The sequence below is a fragment of the Neopelma chrysocephalum genome, unplaced genomic scaffold (genome assembly GCF_003984885.1).
Source record: "Neopelma chrysocephalum unplaced genomic scaffold, ASM398488v2 Primary Assembly neopelma1_175, whole genome shotgun sequence".
In the NCBI taxonomy this organism is placed as follows: Eukaryota; Metazoa; Chordata; class Aves; order Passeriformes; family Pipridae; genus Neopelma; species Neopelma chrysocephalum.
Genome location: NW_020897837.1, coordinates 99,503 through 117,932, shown reverse-complemented (window position 1 = coordinate 117,932; position 18,430 = coordinate 99,503). Strand labels below are relative to the sequence as shown.

Below are 18,430 nucleotides of genomic sequence, written 5' to 3'. Positions count from 1 at the left end.
TGGGTAAAAACAAGAGGGAAAAGGGGTAAAAACAAGAGAGAAAAAGGTAAAAACAAGAGGGGAAAGGGGTAAAAACGAGAGGGGAAAGGGGTAAAACAAGAGAAAAGCATAAAGAGAAGAGGGAAAAGGGTAAAGACAAGACAGAAAAAGGGTAAAGAGAGAAAAGAGGTAAAAACTAGAGGGAAAAAGGGTAAAAACAAGAGATAAAAGGGTTAAAGACAAGAGGGAAAAGGGGTAAAAAACAAGAAAAAAAGGGTAAAGACAAGAGGGAAAAGGGGTAAAAACGAGAGGGGAAAGGGGTGAAAATGAGAGAAAAGGGGTAAAAACAAGAAGGAAAAGGGTTAAAGACGAGAGAAAAGGGGTAAAAACAAGAAAGAAAAGGGAAGTTTTTCTTGCTTTCCAAATCATGGGCTTTGATGATTTGGTTTGATTTTTGCTTCCAAATTCCCAGCACGAGGTTTTTGGTTTAACCGTTTGTCCTTCCCCTTCTTCTTCCTGCCATTGAAGCAAATCCCAGTTCCCTTGGAACGTTGGTCATCCAGGAAATCTTTGCTTGAGACCTTTGGGAAGGGTTGCTGCTTCTGTGTTAACAACATTATACACCTGCTGCCATGGTGATGTGGAGCATATGTGAAGCTTTAGTTCTATCTGTTTGCACTGCTTGGAAATCTGTTTTTTATAGTTATTCCCCATTTTTTCCAGGTGGAAATGACACCTGCTTAGCCACGGTGTCCATTGGATTTCCAGTGTAGCAATTCCCTCTGCTGCCCCATTGTCTCTGGTTGGCATTTTTGTTGCACAATAAAGCATGAAAATCTATTTATCAGTGGACTCAAGAGGTTTTCTCTCTCCTTGGGTTCCCCAAACGGGTCATTGCAGATGTAAACCTGCCCAGCAGCGTGTTCAGAGCTGGTTTTAAATGCCTACCTGTGCAGACAGGTGCCCTGGGTTTAAAATAGGCTCTAAAGCCAGCACCAAACACCAGGGGAAGCTGCTTAATGCAGCTTAAGGGTAAGATGCTTTTGTGCCATGAACTGGCAGAGATTTGAGCCACTGAAGCTGATGAACAGAACCAGCAACACCAGCAACACCTCCTGCATCACCTGGGCATTCTCCTCCTGCCTCCCTTCCTCACCTGGAGCCTGGATGGGCCCTCCCTCCCTTTTCTTTTCCCTTGTGGAGCTCAGATATCTGCAGTGGAAAGCCTTGAGTCCCTGCTGAGGGATGGGGAAGGATTTCTGTGCTGTGTGAACGTGTGAGGAACGTTCTCAGCACGGGTCTGACCCAAGCGTGGATTCAGTCGCTGCCTCTGGGGGCACAAAACCGGCTCCAGTGCCCAGAGAAGCCTTTCTGAGCCCCCCATCCTGTGCTGAGGGTAAATATGTGCCAGGATGTTATTAATTTAAGGAGTTCCAGCTCAATAAATAAGAGGCAGTTTCCCTTGGTGGGAAGTGCAGTGAGAATTGCCATGAGGGAGCAGGGACAGAAAGAGAAAGTGAGGCTGGACTTCATCTCTGATCCATGTTGGCACATTAATCCAAGCAGTATTTGCTTATCTCAGCTCGAGTTTACTGCTGACTTCTATTCTTAGTGCTGTTGTGTCCTGTCTCAGAGGAACCCAGAGAGCTGCAACACTCCAGCAGTGACTCATCCACGGGCCACGCTCTGCTTTATGACCCTGGCTCTTGTTTTTGTCATCATTGTCCAGGAGCAGTGCTCAGAAGGTGTGGGAAGCCACGTGGATCACACTCTGGAGCACTTGCAATGGGAAGATCTTATGGAGAGCAGTCAGGAGATCCCAGTGCCAGGACATAAATTGACATTCACTCATTTTTGGCCAGAGCTCCCCGGCTTGGAAGGGCTTTTTTGAAGCCGTGTTGCAATAGTAAAGATTTTTGTTATCTGTTTTGAGTCCTTTTGGGAAAAATGCTGGCAAAATTGGAGCTGATTCCGGTCCATAAATCAACAGCTCTTTCCTGTGGAGCCCCAGGTCCACACGGATGGTGGTGGTGGTGAGCCAGGAGCTGTCACATTGAGAGAGGTGTTCAGAGGAAATGTGAATGTTTAATGATGCCTTTTTGTGGTTAGATGGCTGAGTTCTCCTAATGACAGTGTCTGGAAGAACAGATCCTCAGTCCTCAGCTGAAATCCATCTTTTCCAGGGCTTCCAGATGTCACTTAGAGGCCTCAAGGAAATCAGCAGCTTTGCTGGAAGTTTTGTCTTAAATCCTGAATGGTTCAGAGAGATTCCTATTGTCTCTGTCCATGATTATCATCCTGGGAATAGCTGAGAAAAATCTGATTTCAGGGCAGGCTGGTACCTTTCACATGCTGAATTAGCAAGGAGAGATTTTGATGGCAGCGGGGCTCTCCACTCCCTCTGGAAATCCATGGGAATTGTGTGCCTAATTCCCATTTGTGCCTTTGGAAAATCCCCTTGTAATTGACTAAATATTTGTACTCCTGGCTGTGGGCACGGTGGCACAATGTGGCTTTCAAACCATCTGTTTTCACGGACTAAAAGCCACTGGCAACAAACCTTGATTGGCAGAAACTCGCCGGGGCTGGTTCATATTTACTGAGGTTGCTGAGGACAAAACCAGAAAGGAAAAGTGAGGCATAGGATGAAGAGAAATAAAAAAAGGACCACGGAAATAAATGAGCTTTGTTCCAGCATTTGAATGGACTTTACTCATTTATCAAAGGACTTTCTTCTGGCCTTTAATGTTTCTGAAATAATGTGCCTCGTCTTTGAGTGCCCGACGCCAAGAAAAGCTGTCAGCCACTCCAGCAATTATCATATCCCAGAGGGAACTTGGTTAATGATTTCTCTGCAGACAACTTGGCCTTTCAGTTTTTGTGCTCTGCCAGAACAATTCCAACCCAGTGAAGCATTTTAGGATCGGGTCTGATTCTTAATATCCGAGGAATATTCTGGAAATGCAGTTATTCACTGCCACCTCTTGATGCTGAGCCCGCACCTTGGGAAATTCAAATTACAGGGAGCAGCAATAGGTAAAGCAAGACCCAGAGAGAGGGAAGGTGGCTTTCCCAGCTTGTGGTCTGCAATTCAGACGTGTACATGCAGCAGGTTGGTATTTTTGATGTTGTGGACAGCACAGGCTGTGCCAGGCCGTGCCCTGAGCATCCCTGAAATTGGGTTCTTGGTTTGTATTCAAGCTTTGTTCAGCTTCTCTTTGAAAATCATGGAGTGGTTTGGGTTGGAAGGGACCTTAAAGCTCATCCCATTCCACCCCCTGACAGGGACAGGGACACTTTCCACTGGACCAGGTTGCTCCAACCTGGCCTTGGACACTTCCAGGGATCCAGGGGCAGCCACAGCTTCTCTGGGCAACCTGTGCCAGGGCCTCCCCACCCTCCCAGGGGAGAATTCCTTCCCAACATCCCATCTATCCCTGCCCTGTGGCAGTGAGAAGTGGTTCCCCCTTGTCCTGGCACTGAGTGCTCTTGTAAAAAGTGAGTTGGGATGTCTTGGTGGGATGGAAGAGCTCAGAAACCCCCAGAGCCACGGATGTGACGCAGGGTAGGGATAAATCCTGTGCTCCTGAGTTTTTCCAGGCAGGTCAGAGATGCCAGGGCACTTTAGCACAGAGAGAATATCACAGTGTGAGTAAAGAGCCCCAATTTTCCCTGTGTTTGACAGGGAGCCAGCCCATCCATGGCTTTGTGCTCACATTTCCCCCTTTATATCGATGTAAAATTCCCTTTGCAGAGGGATCCTTGTGAAATCCTTGTGAAATCCTCGTGCTCTTCACACCATCCTTGTCTTTGCTGAGGCAACTCCCCAGGCAGGGATTGTCTTTTCTCGGGGTGCTCTGAGTGCTGAAGGCAGCGAGTGCTTGTGGCACTCAGGACTTTTGTGCAGCAGCATGAAAGAGGCTTTAAATTAGGGCAGTTCTGCCACTCTCCTGTGCAGTTTCAGCTCTCCATTCATCACTTCACCTTTTTGTGGTGCTGTTACTGCTGGAAGTCACTTGCCAGGAGTGTGAGGATGTGAAGAAAACCTCATGATGTGACTCCACTCGGTTTCTCCCTTTTGTTCATTTTATTCTGGACTGTGTGGGTTTTATCACTGCTAAAATTAACTCATTTTCATGTATTGCTAAACAGTTTACCTGCAGATAAGTGTCCAAGTTATTCTACTCTGCATGTCCCTATAACTGATACTGCAAGAACTAATTAATGCTCATTACAGGATCAGAGTAAAGAGCTGCTGCATGGAGACTAAATGTGTGACTCCAACTGCCCTGATTCATCTCTCAGGTGGTGTTTTGGTAACTCCAGTGTTTCTCCACCTTTGTAGGACCAAGAATGAGCTGTTTTCTGAGGAATTTTCATATTGATCCCGGGTTTATGAAATTCTGATGAGGGTCAGTGTCATTTTCAAAGTGATTTGTGTGGTTCTTAGTGAAAATAGACACCCTGTGGGATTATTAAACACACAGATTATCAGATTCCGGTGATTTTTCAGCCAAATGTGGTTATTTCCATGCTTAGAGCTTGGGCACAAAAATTGCTGTTAATATGTTACCATCCAGGAATTGTGCTATGTAGCTGTAAATTGAAACTGAAATATAACTTACATCCCCCTATACTCTTTTTATGATAACAAAATTGATGGGAATCTGATCTATCTGATTGGGAATTCTGGGATTTTAAACAAGACCTGTGTGCCAGACATTATAGAGGCTCAATGGGACTCACAGAGACAACAAGTTTCTATGTCTAGTCCCAAAATCAGAGTGATTTGGGGGGTCTGAGTTCTCAGTGCACTGGCTGGGGCAGCTTTATTCAGGATAACACACTTTCTGGAGGAAGAAATTCCTCAGGAATAGAGCTCTGGACTCATGTGGGCACATGGAAATGTTTCAGTTCCAGTGTAACAGAAATATTACAGTTTGCTATAGCTGGGCATTGCTCAAGATCTGATGCTTGAGTTTCACAGGTGGAAATAAAACCTTTTTAAAATGATCTCTTTTTCTTTCAGGGTTCATGAAAGGACCACAGAGGCAGAGGGAGGACTATACAGACACCCTGTGAAGCACCCAAAAAGAAGAATACAGAGGAGGATGTCTTTTAGCAGATCAGTGACTCTTTTGGGGTGCTTGGATTTCCTTATGGGTGACAAATCACCTTTGCTTTGATAGGTGAGGCCAGTCAGAGCCTCAGCAGATCTCATTGAGATGTCTTTGACAGACTTCCCGTGAGCAGGACTGGAAATACAACCCCCAAATAACTGAAGGCACTGCTGAGTGTGTCCTCAAGGGCCTCTGGAAAGGGGAAACACTCGGCCATGGATGTTCAGGGTGTGCTTGTTGTCCATGTCTTGAGGGGTTGTTGTAAAAGAGTCAGATCTGTCTGGCCCAAAACTTCAGCTTTTGGGAGTGACCCTTCTCAGCTCTGCATGTTTGGAGGTTTAGCTCTGCATGTTTGGAGGTTTAGCTCTGCCTGCAGGATTTATTCTTGTCTGGGTCCCCTCCCAGCCTCCGTCTCTCTGGCAGATCATTCCCTGCCCATCCCTCCCCAGCTCCCGTGGCCATCTGAGCATCTCCAGGGCTGTGCCAAGAGATGAATGAGCTGCCTTTCAGCCCAGCCCTGGAAGCCACTGCCTGCATTTCAGCAAAGTGCAGAACATGTCAGCACAATCACTTCCAGGCTTTGCTCTGGCTGGAGCCTCTATCAGCACTCGCTGCAGCTCCTGAGCAGCGATGCCCGTGGTAATTAATATTTATAAACCCTCGATAATACAGCACTTGTGTGTACCTGGGAGACCATCTGTTGGCCTCCAATCCCCCACCAAGCACCTGAGATCAGTGTGGCTGCAGCCCCTGGCTGGTCCCAGAAGGGGAAGGAGGTGGGGCTGTGCCCCTGGAGAGCCCTCCTTCATTAGTTACCAGAGCACATCACCCTCATCCTCCAGGGCCAAGCTGCAGGCTTAGTCCTTTCCTTTTAGTCTGGAGTCTTTTATCACTGTGCTGTGCATTTATTACAGGGCTTCACTTAATTGTGACCTTGGCTTTGGTGGTTTTCCACGTTTTGGTACAAAGGCCTTGTCTTGGGTGTGGTTCACAGGGAGAGAAGGCTCCGAGATTATTATTTTTTAAATGCATCTTTATTTATTGCTTTTAGTGTTTTGGTTTTTTTTTTTTTTTGAATCTTGCAAAGGTGCTTAGTGGCCATTTGGACACAGATGCTTCTCAATTAACAATTAATGTATGCATGTGCAAAGATGCAGATCAATGAATAATGCATAGTAATAACCAGCTTGGCCGTGGGGTTTGGGCTGCAGGAATATTACATATGGATTAGCCCAAAGGCCCCAGATCACACGTGAATAACGTGTATCAGGTGGAGGCAGCCCCGCCAAACCCCTTGTGTGCTGCACCTCTTACCTTTGTGATGAAAATGTCTCTGCTCCCGCATCCCGAGGGTCTCCCGGGCTCCGGTGGGCTCTGCCTAAAGCAGCCCCTGGGGAATGAGCACAGCCCTCCCCCCGCCTGGAGCGGCTCGTTTAGGGACAAACCCCAGGGAAGAGGTAAAAGAGGACCCCAGACAGGTGGAGCTGGGGTGGGTTTGGAGCCCGGCAGGGAAGGGGCTGCGGTGGGCGGCGAGTGCCCGGCGGGCTCCGACCCCCCCGGGCCGGGCGCGGGTGGTGCTGAAGGGACAGCGCCGGTGGCCGGGCCGGGCCGGGGGGCCCCATCTCCCGTTTACCCGCATCTATCTCTGCCTCCCATCTCCCTCTGCCCCATCTCCCCTCGGTCCTCCATCTCTCCTCTGCTCCCGTTCCCCCTTTACCCCCATCTCTCCTCTGCCCCATTTCCCCTCTCCCCGCATCTCCTCTCTTCCCCATCTGCTCTCTGCATCCCCATCTCTCCTTGCTCCCCATCTCCCCGTGGTTCTCCATCTCCCCTCGCTCCCCATCTCCCCCCATCTCCCCTCGGCCCCGCGCCCCGTGCAGGGTCACTGTCACTGTCACTGTCACTGTCACCAGGGCAGGGGCGCAGGGGCTGCTCTGTCTCCTCCTCTGCAAACCTGCCCTCCGCCGGAGCCGCCTCTGGCTGCCTCCCCTGCTCGCCCGCGGGGCCGGGCGGGGGGCTCCTGGCACTGCAGAGCCTTAATTGCCTCGCAAGGTCACTAATTTCGGCTCCCGGAGGTAAGCCCCGCTCGCCGGCTCGTTTCCATCTCTCCCCCGGTTTCCACACCCCTCTCCCATCTGTCTCTCTTTCTCATCCCCTCTCCAGTGCCATCAATCAGCCCTTTGCCCCCCGTGGGGAGGGTCGGCACCGGCGATGCCCCAAAGCCCGGGGAGCTGAGTCAGCATCCTGCCGCCCCAGCCCCACTGACCCAGGCGCGATCCCGGCTGCTCCCGCCCTCCGGCTCCGCGGCGCTGGGAAAAGTGAGGAACAATGGGATTCCCGGAGCACTGCCCGGCTCCACCATTGCGGGGCTGGGGGAGGCAGGGGAGAGGGCGGTGGGAGGGAGGAGGGAGGAGGGCAGAGCCCCTCTCTGCCCTGCCCGAGGGGTGCCCGGTGCCCATCCCCTCCCTGGACCACGAGCCGCACGCCGGGGAAGGGGAGGGGGAGCGGGAGGGTGGGTGGGTGCGAGGGGGGCTGTGGCTCCAACCTGATCGAGTCCATTTGCCAATTCACCACTCGCATCACTTCCGGAGCAGTCCCCAGTTTCTGCTGCAGAGTGAGCATTTTTTTTTAATTATTTTTTTAATTTTTTTTTTTCCCCTCTCTCTCCTTTTCCCTCCCTCCCCATCTGGATGCTGGGAACTTGAAACCTCCTCCCTTGATTGCAGCAGGATCTGCCCCATCCTTTTCCCTCAACTTTGCGCTGCATCAAAGAGCCACAGGCTGGCCGGTGCCTGTGATGGGGGCAGGGGACCTGCGGGGCACAGCCCTTTGCAGCTGATGCTGCCGTGTCTTTAGGACCCAGAGCCATCGCTTTCCCATCGCTTCCCCCTTTTTTTTTTTTCCACCTCTCCTCTCCCCGCGTGTGTGCTCGTGTGTGTGTGTGAAAGACCCTCCTGGTTACTGCTGTTGTTGTTCCCCCTCGGCAGGGAGACCACCCGAGCCATGGCTGAGAGGAAGCAGAACGGGCGGCAGGGCGAGGAGGAAGAGGTGCCAGCCTTCTTCAAAAACCTGGGCTCGGGCAGCCCCAAGCCCCGGCAGAAATTCTGTGGCATGTTCTGCCCGGTGGAAGGTTCCCTGGAGAACAAGACCATCGACTTCGACTCGCTCTCGGTGGGCCGAGGATCCAACAAAGTCGTGGCAAAGCAGAAGGATGTTGCCCACCTGGGTCCGGATGCTCCGTCCGTGTATTCCAGGCAGAGCGGGAAGGGAGGGGAACCATCTGTTGATTTCGGGAGAAAGGTGGAGATCAGGAGTGCCACGGGGAAGGAGGCGCTGCAGAACCTGAATGACAAGGTGGGTGCATATATTTATATCCGTGTGTGTGTGTGAGGTGAGCTCGAGCACACCACAGGCTGCAGAGGGGAGGGATCCTTTCACATCCAGCTTTTCCGTCCCCTGCATCCATGTGGCAGCCTCTGGGAAGCAGCATCTCTCCCGGAGCCTTCTCTCTGCAGGTCTGTGCGTGTGCACAGGGAGGGGGCAGAAGAAGAAAGGAGCCCCCCCCAACCCCACGAACACCCTTCCCTTCCCCTCCCCGCCCCCCTGGTTGAGGAGAGACCCCGACTTTTCTGCTCCTTGGGCAGATTCCCCCGGCACAAGGGCAGGGAAATGCCCCACCCAGGCGGCGAATGCAGCTCACAAATGCGATTGTTAAGCAAAGGAGCATCAATGAGCCTCCACCTACAGGGATCAAATCCCTGCAGGATTCTTCCAGGGGAAACACCTGCCCCTCCTCCCGGGCACCGGAGTGACCCCTGGGAGCTGTATTTCGATACCAGTTTTAAGCAGGGCCTCTGGCTACAGTGGGAATTTTTGACTCGGGAAGATCTGGGACTTTTACAGGAATGTGGCATTCTCCTAAAAACCCCACTGAACTCCTCCCAGGTTTTTAAGACTCCTGAAGATGTTTTCTCACTCTCTGTATGTGCCAGGGTGTCACAAAGCCCATCCCCTCCATGAGGCAAAACCCAGAGGTCTGGCTGATAGTGCCCACTTGGTTTTCATCAATAAATAGATTTAAACAAGCTTTATTCAGAGCTGAGCCATGGAATACTCCGGGCACTCCTCTGACAATGCTGGCTCCTCTGCAGAGGCTGGAAGAGCAGCAATGAATGAAGCAAAACCCACCAGCAAACTGATGAACTCCTGGCTCTGGGCAGGAGTTTCTCCCAGTGGGTTTAGGGCAGTCCTGTCTTCTGGAAACTGTTTCTAGGATGTGCCTCCTGATTTTTAATACTGGTATGGGTTGCATGTGCAGGGCAGAAATCTGCCTGGAATTCAGAAAATGGGGTTGTTCATCACTTTCAGAAAAATATTCCTGGAGGTCATATTACAAAAATAGAAATCAGGGACTCATCCTGCTTAAATCAGCCCCTCCTGCAGTGACCCCAAGGCTCCATCCACCCTATTTCCACCCCTGAGCTGCTCTCCTGAGCTCACAAAGGCAGGCCCAGCTTTGCACAAGTCCTGCACACCAGCCTCAATTAGGAAGGGGATGTTCCCCACGCTGCTCCAAACCTGATTTTCCAAACCCAGACAAAACTTTGCCACTCCACATGCCTGAAGTTCACTTTGACCATGTTGGAGTGCCTACTAATGGAGTGGTTTTCCATGATTAATTAGTCTCGTTGGACTAATCAAGGTGCATCTCAAGAATAAAGGGCCTCTTCATCTTGAGGAGTCAAAGGTTCTGCAATTCAGGACACTTTGAGAACTAATTTTGGACAATTTGATGTCCTGGGGGACAGAAGTACAAACAGGTGATATATTAATTCTGAAAAGATCAATTATTTTCTGATTAAATGGTACCAGCATAATAAAAACTTTAAGTACAGTATTGTGAAAAACCAGAATCCACACAGAATATTAATAACAATTTTTTAAAATTGTGGGTTTTGGTTCTATTTTTAAAAATTGGTGTATAAATGTTGACTGAGGGTATGAAATAGTGGGATGGTGCAAAACATTTGAGTTGTTTCTCATCAGCTTAACAAAACACTGATGCCAATGGATGGTGTTGTGAAGGGTTGTGTATATTTGGGTAAGTGCAGTCTGTTGTGATGAATGACATGCTATGGATTGGCACTTTATTGCAGGGATGTTTTAGCTTTGTTTTTCCAGCTGACTGCACCCAAAGCTTGACTCAATGGTTAAATCCTCAGCAGGTAAAATTGGCTTTGTGGCTGTAAACCAGAGTCATCCTCTCTGTCACTTATAGAGAGATCTTGTCTTAATCTCCACTGGAATAATTAACAAAGCAAGGATGGACAAGCTATTTGTTATTTTTTTTCTGGGGTCTTAACTGTCAAGAGGATAAAAAAGGGAATGTAATTATTCCACATTAAATAGCAATATATTGTCCTGCAGGCCAAGATAAGGGTAATCAAATCTCTTTGTGTCTGTCCTGACCAGGCCATTCTGGAGGCATCTATCACATGCTGCCTCTGGGTCATTGCTGCCTCATAATTCAGGGTTAAGACCATCTCTGGAGGCACCAGGAAGGCTCAGTCTCAGTTTAAGCAGCTCAGCCTCTGGAGACAGCGTGACCTATTCAACAGGTCTGCAGCTCAGAGCTGAGCCAAGCTCTGCTGCTTCCAGCTGAGAACTTGGAGAGTTCCCTGGGCTTCTATTTCCCATCTGAACTTTGTCATCCTCCCTGTTTCCATGCTGCTGGTGGTTCTGCAGCTGCTGGTTCAGAGCCTGAGCCCAGCTTAGTGCTCTGAGGTCTGAGCTCAGCTCTGGGGCAGGTCAAGGATGTCGAGGTCAAAGCCAGGATTTCTTCAACAAGGCAACAAAGCCTTGGCCTGGCTCTCCTGGCCTGGCTCTCAGGAACACCTGCAAGCAATCCTGTGCTGGGATTTGGTGGATTTTGTGACAGCATCAGGGCAGGGACCTGTGGAAATCAGTCATGGAGTCATCCAGGTTGGAAAAGACCTTCAAGGTCACCGAGTCCACCCTGTGCCCCATCCCCACCTTGTCCCCCAGCCCAGAGCACTTCCTTGGACACCTCCAGGGGTGGGGGCTCCAAACCTCCCTAGGCAGCCCCTTCCAATGTTTAACAACCCTTTCCATGATGGAATTTCCCCAATACCCAACCTGACTCTCCTCTGGCACAGCTTGAGGCCGTTCCCTCTCCTCCTCTGTCCCTTGTTCCCTGGCAGCTTCCCCCTCCTGTCAGGAGCCAGAAGATCCTCCCTGAGCCTCCTTTTCTCCAGGCTGAGCCCCCCCAGCTCCCTCAGCTGCTCCTGCTGCTCCAGCCCCTTCCCCAGCTGCCTCAGGTGCCCCTCACAGGACTCTCCAGACCCCTCCCCAGCTCCACTGCCCAAACTCTGCTTTGCAGTCAGTGCAGAACCTGGAAGATACCTGGTCCCAGAGCAGGGAACTGCTGGAATGGCATCCCAGGGCAGTTTTCCTCTGTTCCTTAGATGCCCAGTCTGGAGAGAAGTGCATTCATCTGAGGTTTGGGAAACCTTGGCCATCGTTCTCTTGACCTGGGTCATTTCTCTGAGTGTATTCCACAGATTTCCCACGTGTGTGGGAATTGTTATTCCTTCTGCCTGGCTCACCTGTTGACACTTTTGGGACAGAGACAGTCTTCTAGGGAATGTCTACAGAGAAAAACAAAGGGGAATCACAAGCCTGGGGCTTTAATCTGGTTTGCATCAAGAGCCTGAGTAGGTGCTGAGACACTTCAACACAAGAACAAGCCCTGGCATCCCAGATTTCCTCTTCCTTTGCCACCTTGTCATTACTCCAGTGATTCAGGTGGCTCCCCTGAGCACCTTTCCATCCCTTTTTTGCATCCCTTAGCAGCAGTTCATGGGCCTTTGGGAAGAGGAGAGAACTGTGTGTAAACTGCTGGGCTAAACCAACAAAGCCTATTGTAATAAGTAACAATAATGAACAAACAGAGAGTAGGAAAATATTTTTGTTTTAGAATTGACAGGAGAGGACTCGCTTGCAAAACACTGTCATGGAGCTTGTGACATGACTGGACTTTTTCCTAAAACCTCAAAGCTCTCAGGATCATAGTTGTTCGTTCCTGGAGAGAAATAATGAATAACAGGATGTTGTTGAGAGCTCAAATAATCACAGACTCTGGAACATTAATGGAACTGTTGTGTAAAACAAAGGAGCTGTTCCAGACAGCTGGAAATGCAGTTCTGAGTTCAATTTGCTACAATGCCTGCAATTTTTCTAGCTTTGTTTCCATAATCATTGCTCACAAAATAATCCTACAGGAGCATGACTTGCATGTTCTTCCAGTGGGTCCTGACAATTTGTCTGACTGTGGCAAAAACCCAAACAGTGATGGGCACAAATGCCAAAGTCCTCTTAACTTCCTACATCCCTCTCAAAACCACCAATCTGCTGTTCCACACGTCCAGTGGGGGTCTTGTGGGGTGGTTTTATATCCAGAATTTCCCAGTCCCACCCTTTCATGCAGGAATGAGCAAAGGCCTTTGGTGCAGGGCCAATGGATTATTTGGGCTAAAGACTGGAGGGGACAAATTGAACCCCTGGGGCCAGAATTCCCTGCTCAGCTTGGAGCTGGTGCAGGTTTTACCTCACAGTTCCTTGGTGTGCCACCCTTCTGGTCATCCTTTACATGAACATCTATTTTTAGCAGGTGCTGAGCAGTCATTTAACTCTGTTTTTTACCTCCCCCTATCACTTGTCTGTCCTGTGGCACATTAAATCTGAGTGAACCCGCTGGGGTGTTGTTACAAAGCTGGGAAATGACATTGGTAGCAAAGCTCATGTGAAGGTTGTGTGTGTTCTGCATCTTTTGGTCTAAAAAGTGGCAGAATCTGGAAGCAGCACTGCAGGAAACCTCCCAAACAACGAAACCCCTTTGCACTTCTGGGTGAATATTAATGTCCTGTTCTGTGATCACCTCCCAGAGGGCAGGAATGAATCTCAGGGTGGAGAACAGAGGACAGAATTTCAATTTATCACTGAGTAATGATTGTCCTGTACCTCAGAGGTGGGCAAAGCTGGCTGGAACAGCGGGTACAGCAATTGCTGAGAGCCTGATGCTTTGCCCTGCAGGTTTTTAGGGAAGGAGAAGGGATTATAATCACAGAATCCCAGAACAGTCAGGGTTGGAAGGGACCTCTGGAGACCATCTAGTCCAACCCCCAAATAATGGCAAGAAACAGTGCAAATGCCTGAAAACAGGCATTTCTTAGCCCCTGCCCGTGGTTCCCATGGCCTGGGGATGCCAGAGGGGGGAAAGGGCAGGGCAGTGACAGGGATGCCCGAACATCCCATGCCCTTGTTCCAGAAATTCTGTATTTAGAGTGCAGGGCACAGCAGGATGGGGCTGTGAGTGGTTTGGAGAGGACAGCACATTTTTTGCTGTGAATTGTACAACCCCTGACAGAGCAATCCCTGTCTAGAACCCTGAAGAGGGCTGGCTCATTCCTGATTACGTGACACGAGGGTAAATTCACTGGGGAGCAGCAGCTCGGGCTCGTTTAAGGCCAATTCCATTGGATGCACCTGAAAGGCTCAGGACATTTCCCCTAACAAACACACCACGACAGTAACAACCTCTTTAAAAGGCTATTTCTGAACCTTCTGAAGGCTTCCTGGGACAGCAAGAGAAACAAAATCAATTGGAAGGTTAATTTTAATTTGCAGATCAAATGCATGTTTTTATCGACCTGTTTGTGTGGCCAGAAAGTGAATCCCCCCCTTGTAACCTAAAATAGTCTGGATTCAGAACCAATTAAGCTGTTCCTCTGAGAAGTTGTATGATTTTTACCTCCTCATAGTAGCATTTTTCACCTCTGTGGTCATTTCCATTTCATGACACTTATTTTTTTCATCTAAGAGAATAAAACAAGAGATGCTCATTGGCAGGTGTAATTCCCCCCTGTTATTTAATTTATAGTGACAGTTCTTGTTTTGGGAAGGACAGATGTAACTCCTCCTGCCATGTATCAGCCTGGATTTAATGCTCCCAACACTTCCTAAGGTTGCTGGATCCATGAGAAATTCCTTTCAAGTCACTAAGACTGGGCAGAGATTGGAGTGAGGAGAACCATGGCAGAAAATTAGGGTGAACTCCTGGTGGGTGAACTCCTGAGAGCTCTTTTAGCCCAGTCCTGCTGCCTCTGATCACAGCAGCAAGACCCTCACTGGGGTTGGGAGGGGGGATTCTCCAACAGGGAATGGGATTATTTGTGTCTGACAAGCCTAAAGGGAAATCCAGAGCCAGAATTTCAGACCCTTCCAGGAAATGCTTCAAATCCATCTCTCATCCCTCTTTCCATTGCACTTCAAAATGTGTATTTCCATTTGAAAGGTGTTTTTTTTTTTAATTCCATGGCAAAATGTCCTTTTGGATAAACCTTTAAGAATCCAGTAGGAGGAAAAGCAATTGGGTGTTGCAGAAATTCTGTGGAGTTTGTTGCCATTACACTAAAATTCCACAGAGGAAGAAACTCTTTTAATAATTTTTTTTTTCCCCAACCATGCAGCAGCTCCACAGTGGGAATAAAAATTCTTTGCCAAGCAAGTGCTTTATTCACAGAATGTGTGAGTTAGGATTCAGAGCTGATGTAAATTGATTTCCACTGGTGCCTGTGATGATTTATTTTAGCACAGATTATCACTGCACAGAGATTCTCGTATTCTCGTGCCATTTTCCCTCCAGACCTTTCCAGAAGACAAACTTAGAGAAATTTTAACATGAAATAAGTTTTTGCTGCAAAGAGATGTGCTGGAGCACCTGGTGCCAGGATGGCTGGTGGGAATTCTGGCCAATATTCCCATGAAGCCCAAGGATGGGTCAGGGACACCTGGCCAGGCTTCATCCTTCCTTTTATTAGTGTTGATTTGGAAATGCTGGTTATCTTTGCCTTCTAATTTCTCCTGCTCAGCCCTCCCTGTGCATTAACAGACCCATGGAAGGCAAAGTGCATCCACATTATCCCGAAATTCCATCGCTTCCCTTGGCAGGTAACAGCACCTGGAGGAGAGCTGGGCTGGATACACACCTGCCAGGACCTGAGGAGGGGTTCAGTTCCCTTAACAAAGGACCCAACTCCTGCCCCTGCCATTTCACAAGGAGTTATTTTTCCTCATTTAACTTCCAGGTGGAATTTATACACAAAATAGAGCTTTGCCAGAGGAATGAATCCTGGAATCATGGAATGGTTTGGGTTGGAAAGGACCTTAAAGCTCATCCACTCCCACCCCCTGCCATGGGCAGGGACACCTCCCACTATCCCAGGTTGCTCCAAGCCCCATCAGAACCAGCCAAAAAGAGCAGGATACACCTCAGTAATTCCAGACTCTGTTCCCAACTTGTTCTCATCCCAACATTGCCCTTTGCCCTTCTCCTTCCCTCCTGCTCACCTCAGGTGTGTTTATACAGCAGGTAACATCCCTTCCTCACCTTGGTTTAGCAAGGCTAAATAAGTCAGTTTTCCCATTTATATTAATTTTATAAATTAGGTATTTTGACAACCTTTTAGCTCATTGCTAAAAGGAAAGAAAATTGGGCCATATTGGTGTGATGGAGCTGGAAGGACACCCCTGGGAGCTCAGTTTTGTCCTAAATCATATGAACTTTTAAAAATCTAGTGCTGTGTGGATGTTGACTATTGAACAACCGTGTTTTGCAGCCCTTTAATCTCTCCATTTATTTTATTCTGCACTACTGAGGTTCTTGATGGGAAAGAAAAGCTAAGTGTCACCTGAAGATTGGTTATTGCTTTGTGACCCTAGGCACTGCTAGATTGGAGTTATGGGATAGATGGGTATGGAATAGATGAGGATGGGATAGATGAGTATGGAATACTCAGCCTCCAAGTTCTGCTGCTCTGCATTTAGCCCATGTGCAGTAAGGAGCCTTTTATTTTTCAAAATAAAAGGAGTTGAAATAGCTGCCTTTGAGCAGCTGAAACGGGCTTTAGATGCATCAGTGTGCTGAGAACATCATCACCCTTCAGGGATTTCTCTTTCTTCTCCCAGCACTGGACCTGTGGGAGACGGATGGATGGTTTGTGGTTAGAATCCTGTTGGTGCTGCCAGGGCAGGATCCTGGCAGCTGGATTTGGCACCTTTAATCTGCTGCCCAAGGGCCTCGGTGCCACCTCTCAGCCCCTGTTACTGAAGGCAGAGGCACAAAATCACTCAGATCTGAAGCTGAGGAGCAAAAGTCGCCTTAAAGAGGAGAAAAGGAACAGTTGCACAGCCTAAATTTAGAGATCTGAGGCAGATTCTTGCTTCCACGTTCTGAGCAAAAAACATGCTGAGGTTTCAAAACTTCTCCCAGCACGGATCAGAGGGGCAGGGAAACTCATTTAGTATTGTCTATTCTAATCATTAAATCAAAATAAAGCCCTACAGGCTGACAAATTAATCATTTTGCCACTGTCATAATGAGCCACTTTTCCATTTGCTGCTAATTGGAAATTAACTGATTGGCATATCAGCTCCTTAATGCTGCCTGATATCCTACCTATAGCCAGGAAAAGCTCCTTGACCCTTTTCCTTATAAATCCTTGTGGATGGAAGGACATAGAAGGTCCTGATAGGCATCTGTTTGAACAGATGTTGCCTTTATAATGACTTATTTCTGACACATACTAAAGGTTTCATTTCTTCACGTGTTGGGGGTGTAAAGATCATTACATTTTGTGACAGGAGAAACTTGTGTGACGTGAAATTCCCTCCTGGCTGGGGGAAGAAGGTAAGTCTTTGGTCATCAACTATCTGTCATAGCCTTCAAGCAGCAATGGATTTGTGCTGTTTATGGGTTCTCCAAAAGGTGTGTTGTGCCTTTCCCCAGCACAGCTGATGCCAGAGGAACCTGCCTGCTCCCAAATCCCACCTTATCCCTGCACTGGAGCAAGTGCACCGTGAATAACGAGGAAAATATTTATGCCATTTAATGCATTTCTTTCCTTGAAGTACCAGCTTATGGAGTTCAGGGAGTGAGAAATTTAACACTCCAAGTGTGACTGAAACATGGAACATGGAGTTGGCAGCACTGGAATAGTAAGGAATGGTCGGAGGGACCGGAGAGGACCCCCATGCCTGGGTGTGTAGCTCTGAGCCCACATTTCCCCGGCACTAAAGCTCAGGTCAGTGACAACAGGTGTGTGTGTGTGGGGGTGGATCCGGGATGGATTTTCTGGACAAGGTGTGGGAAAATGCAGACTGGGAAACCAAAGGGCCGGGAGCAGCTTCAAACCTTGGGTTTCCTCCCCGTTTGCTGCTCGGGAGCGGCTTCAAACCTTCATTTCTCCACTAAAATTGGCCGATCGGGAGCTCCGGGAGGGGCAGGGTGGGACAAAGAAGATGGAAGGCGGTGCTTTCCACACCGGGCGTCCTCCGCTCCTCCCGGGGGTCTCGCAGCCCCGGCGGGGGTTGTGTTGGGCTTTCCACATCCTCCTGGATGGGGAGGTCGTTTCCTCTCCTCCCGAGGCTCTCACAGCCCTGGTGGGGGATGGATTGGGGTGTCCGCATCCCATGGGATGAGGGGGACGCTTCTTCCCCTCCCGGGGGTTTCACAGCCCAGGCAGGGGATGGATTGGGGTGTCCGCATCCCATGGGATGAGGGGGACGCTTCTTCCCCTCCCGGGGGTTTCACAGCCCCGGCGGGGGATGGATTGGGGTGTCCGCATCTCCTGGCATCGGGGAGGGTCCCTTCCTCCCATCTCAGGGGGTCTCGCATCCCAGTCGGGGGATGGATTGAGAGGTGTCCGCATCCCCCGGGATGGGAGGGGTCGTTTCCTCTCCTCCCGGGAGTCCCGCAGCCCCGGCGGGCTCGTTTGGGGGTGTCCGCATCCCCCGGGAATGGTGGGGTCACTTCCTCCCCTCCCGGGGGGTCTCACAGCCCCGTCGGGGCTGGATGACGGATTGGGGTGTGCGCATCCCCCAGAATTGGGGGAGAGGGGGTCATTTCCACTCCTCCCGGAGGTCTCTCATTCCCGCTGGGGGATGGATTGGGGTGTCCGCAGCCCTCGGGCTGGGAGGGGTCGTTTTCTCTCCTCCTGGTGGTCTCGCATCCCCGTCGGGGGATGGATTAGGGGTGTCTGCATCCCGCGGGATGGGCGGGGGTCGTTCCGCCGCGCCCCGCCCTGCCCTCCCCGCCCAGCGCGGCAGCTCCCCTACCCGGGAGCTCCCCCGCGGGGCGGTGGCTCGGTGGCCGCGGGGGGGGCCGGTGTGTCCCGATTTATCCCGGTTTATCCCGGTGCATCCCTCTCCCTTTCCCGATCCATCCCCCCCCCCCCCCCCCCCCCCCCCCCCCG

The 18,430-nt window shown here is 49.9% G+C and overlaps 1 protein-coding gene across 2 annotated transcripts in view; it reads left to right on the top strand.

Moving 5' to 3' along the window:
• The first annotated feature begins 7,266 nt into the window (after positions 1 to 7,266).
• DPYSL2 (dihydropyrimidinase like 2) overlaps positions 7,267 to 18,430 on the top strand; it is a 59,439-nt gene continuing 48,275 nt past the window's right edge. The window contains exons 1-2 of one of the 2 annotated variants that reach the window (XM_027701927.1): positions 7,267 to 7,417; positions 8,087 to 8,453. In XM_027701927.1, coding sequence (XP_027557728.1) covers positions 8,103 to 8,453 — 351 coding nt within the window. In that variant the 5' untranslated portion in view covers positions 7,267 to 7,417; positions 8,087 to 8,102. Of the gene's footprint in view, positions 7,418 to 7,627; positions 7,714 to 8,086; positions 8,454 to 18,430 lie in introns of those variants that run through there. The other variant, XM_027701928.1, reaches the window with a different exon arrangement.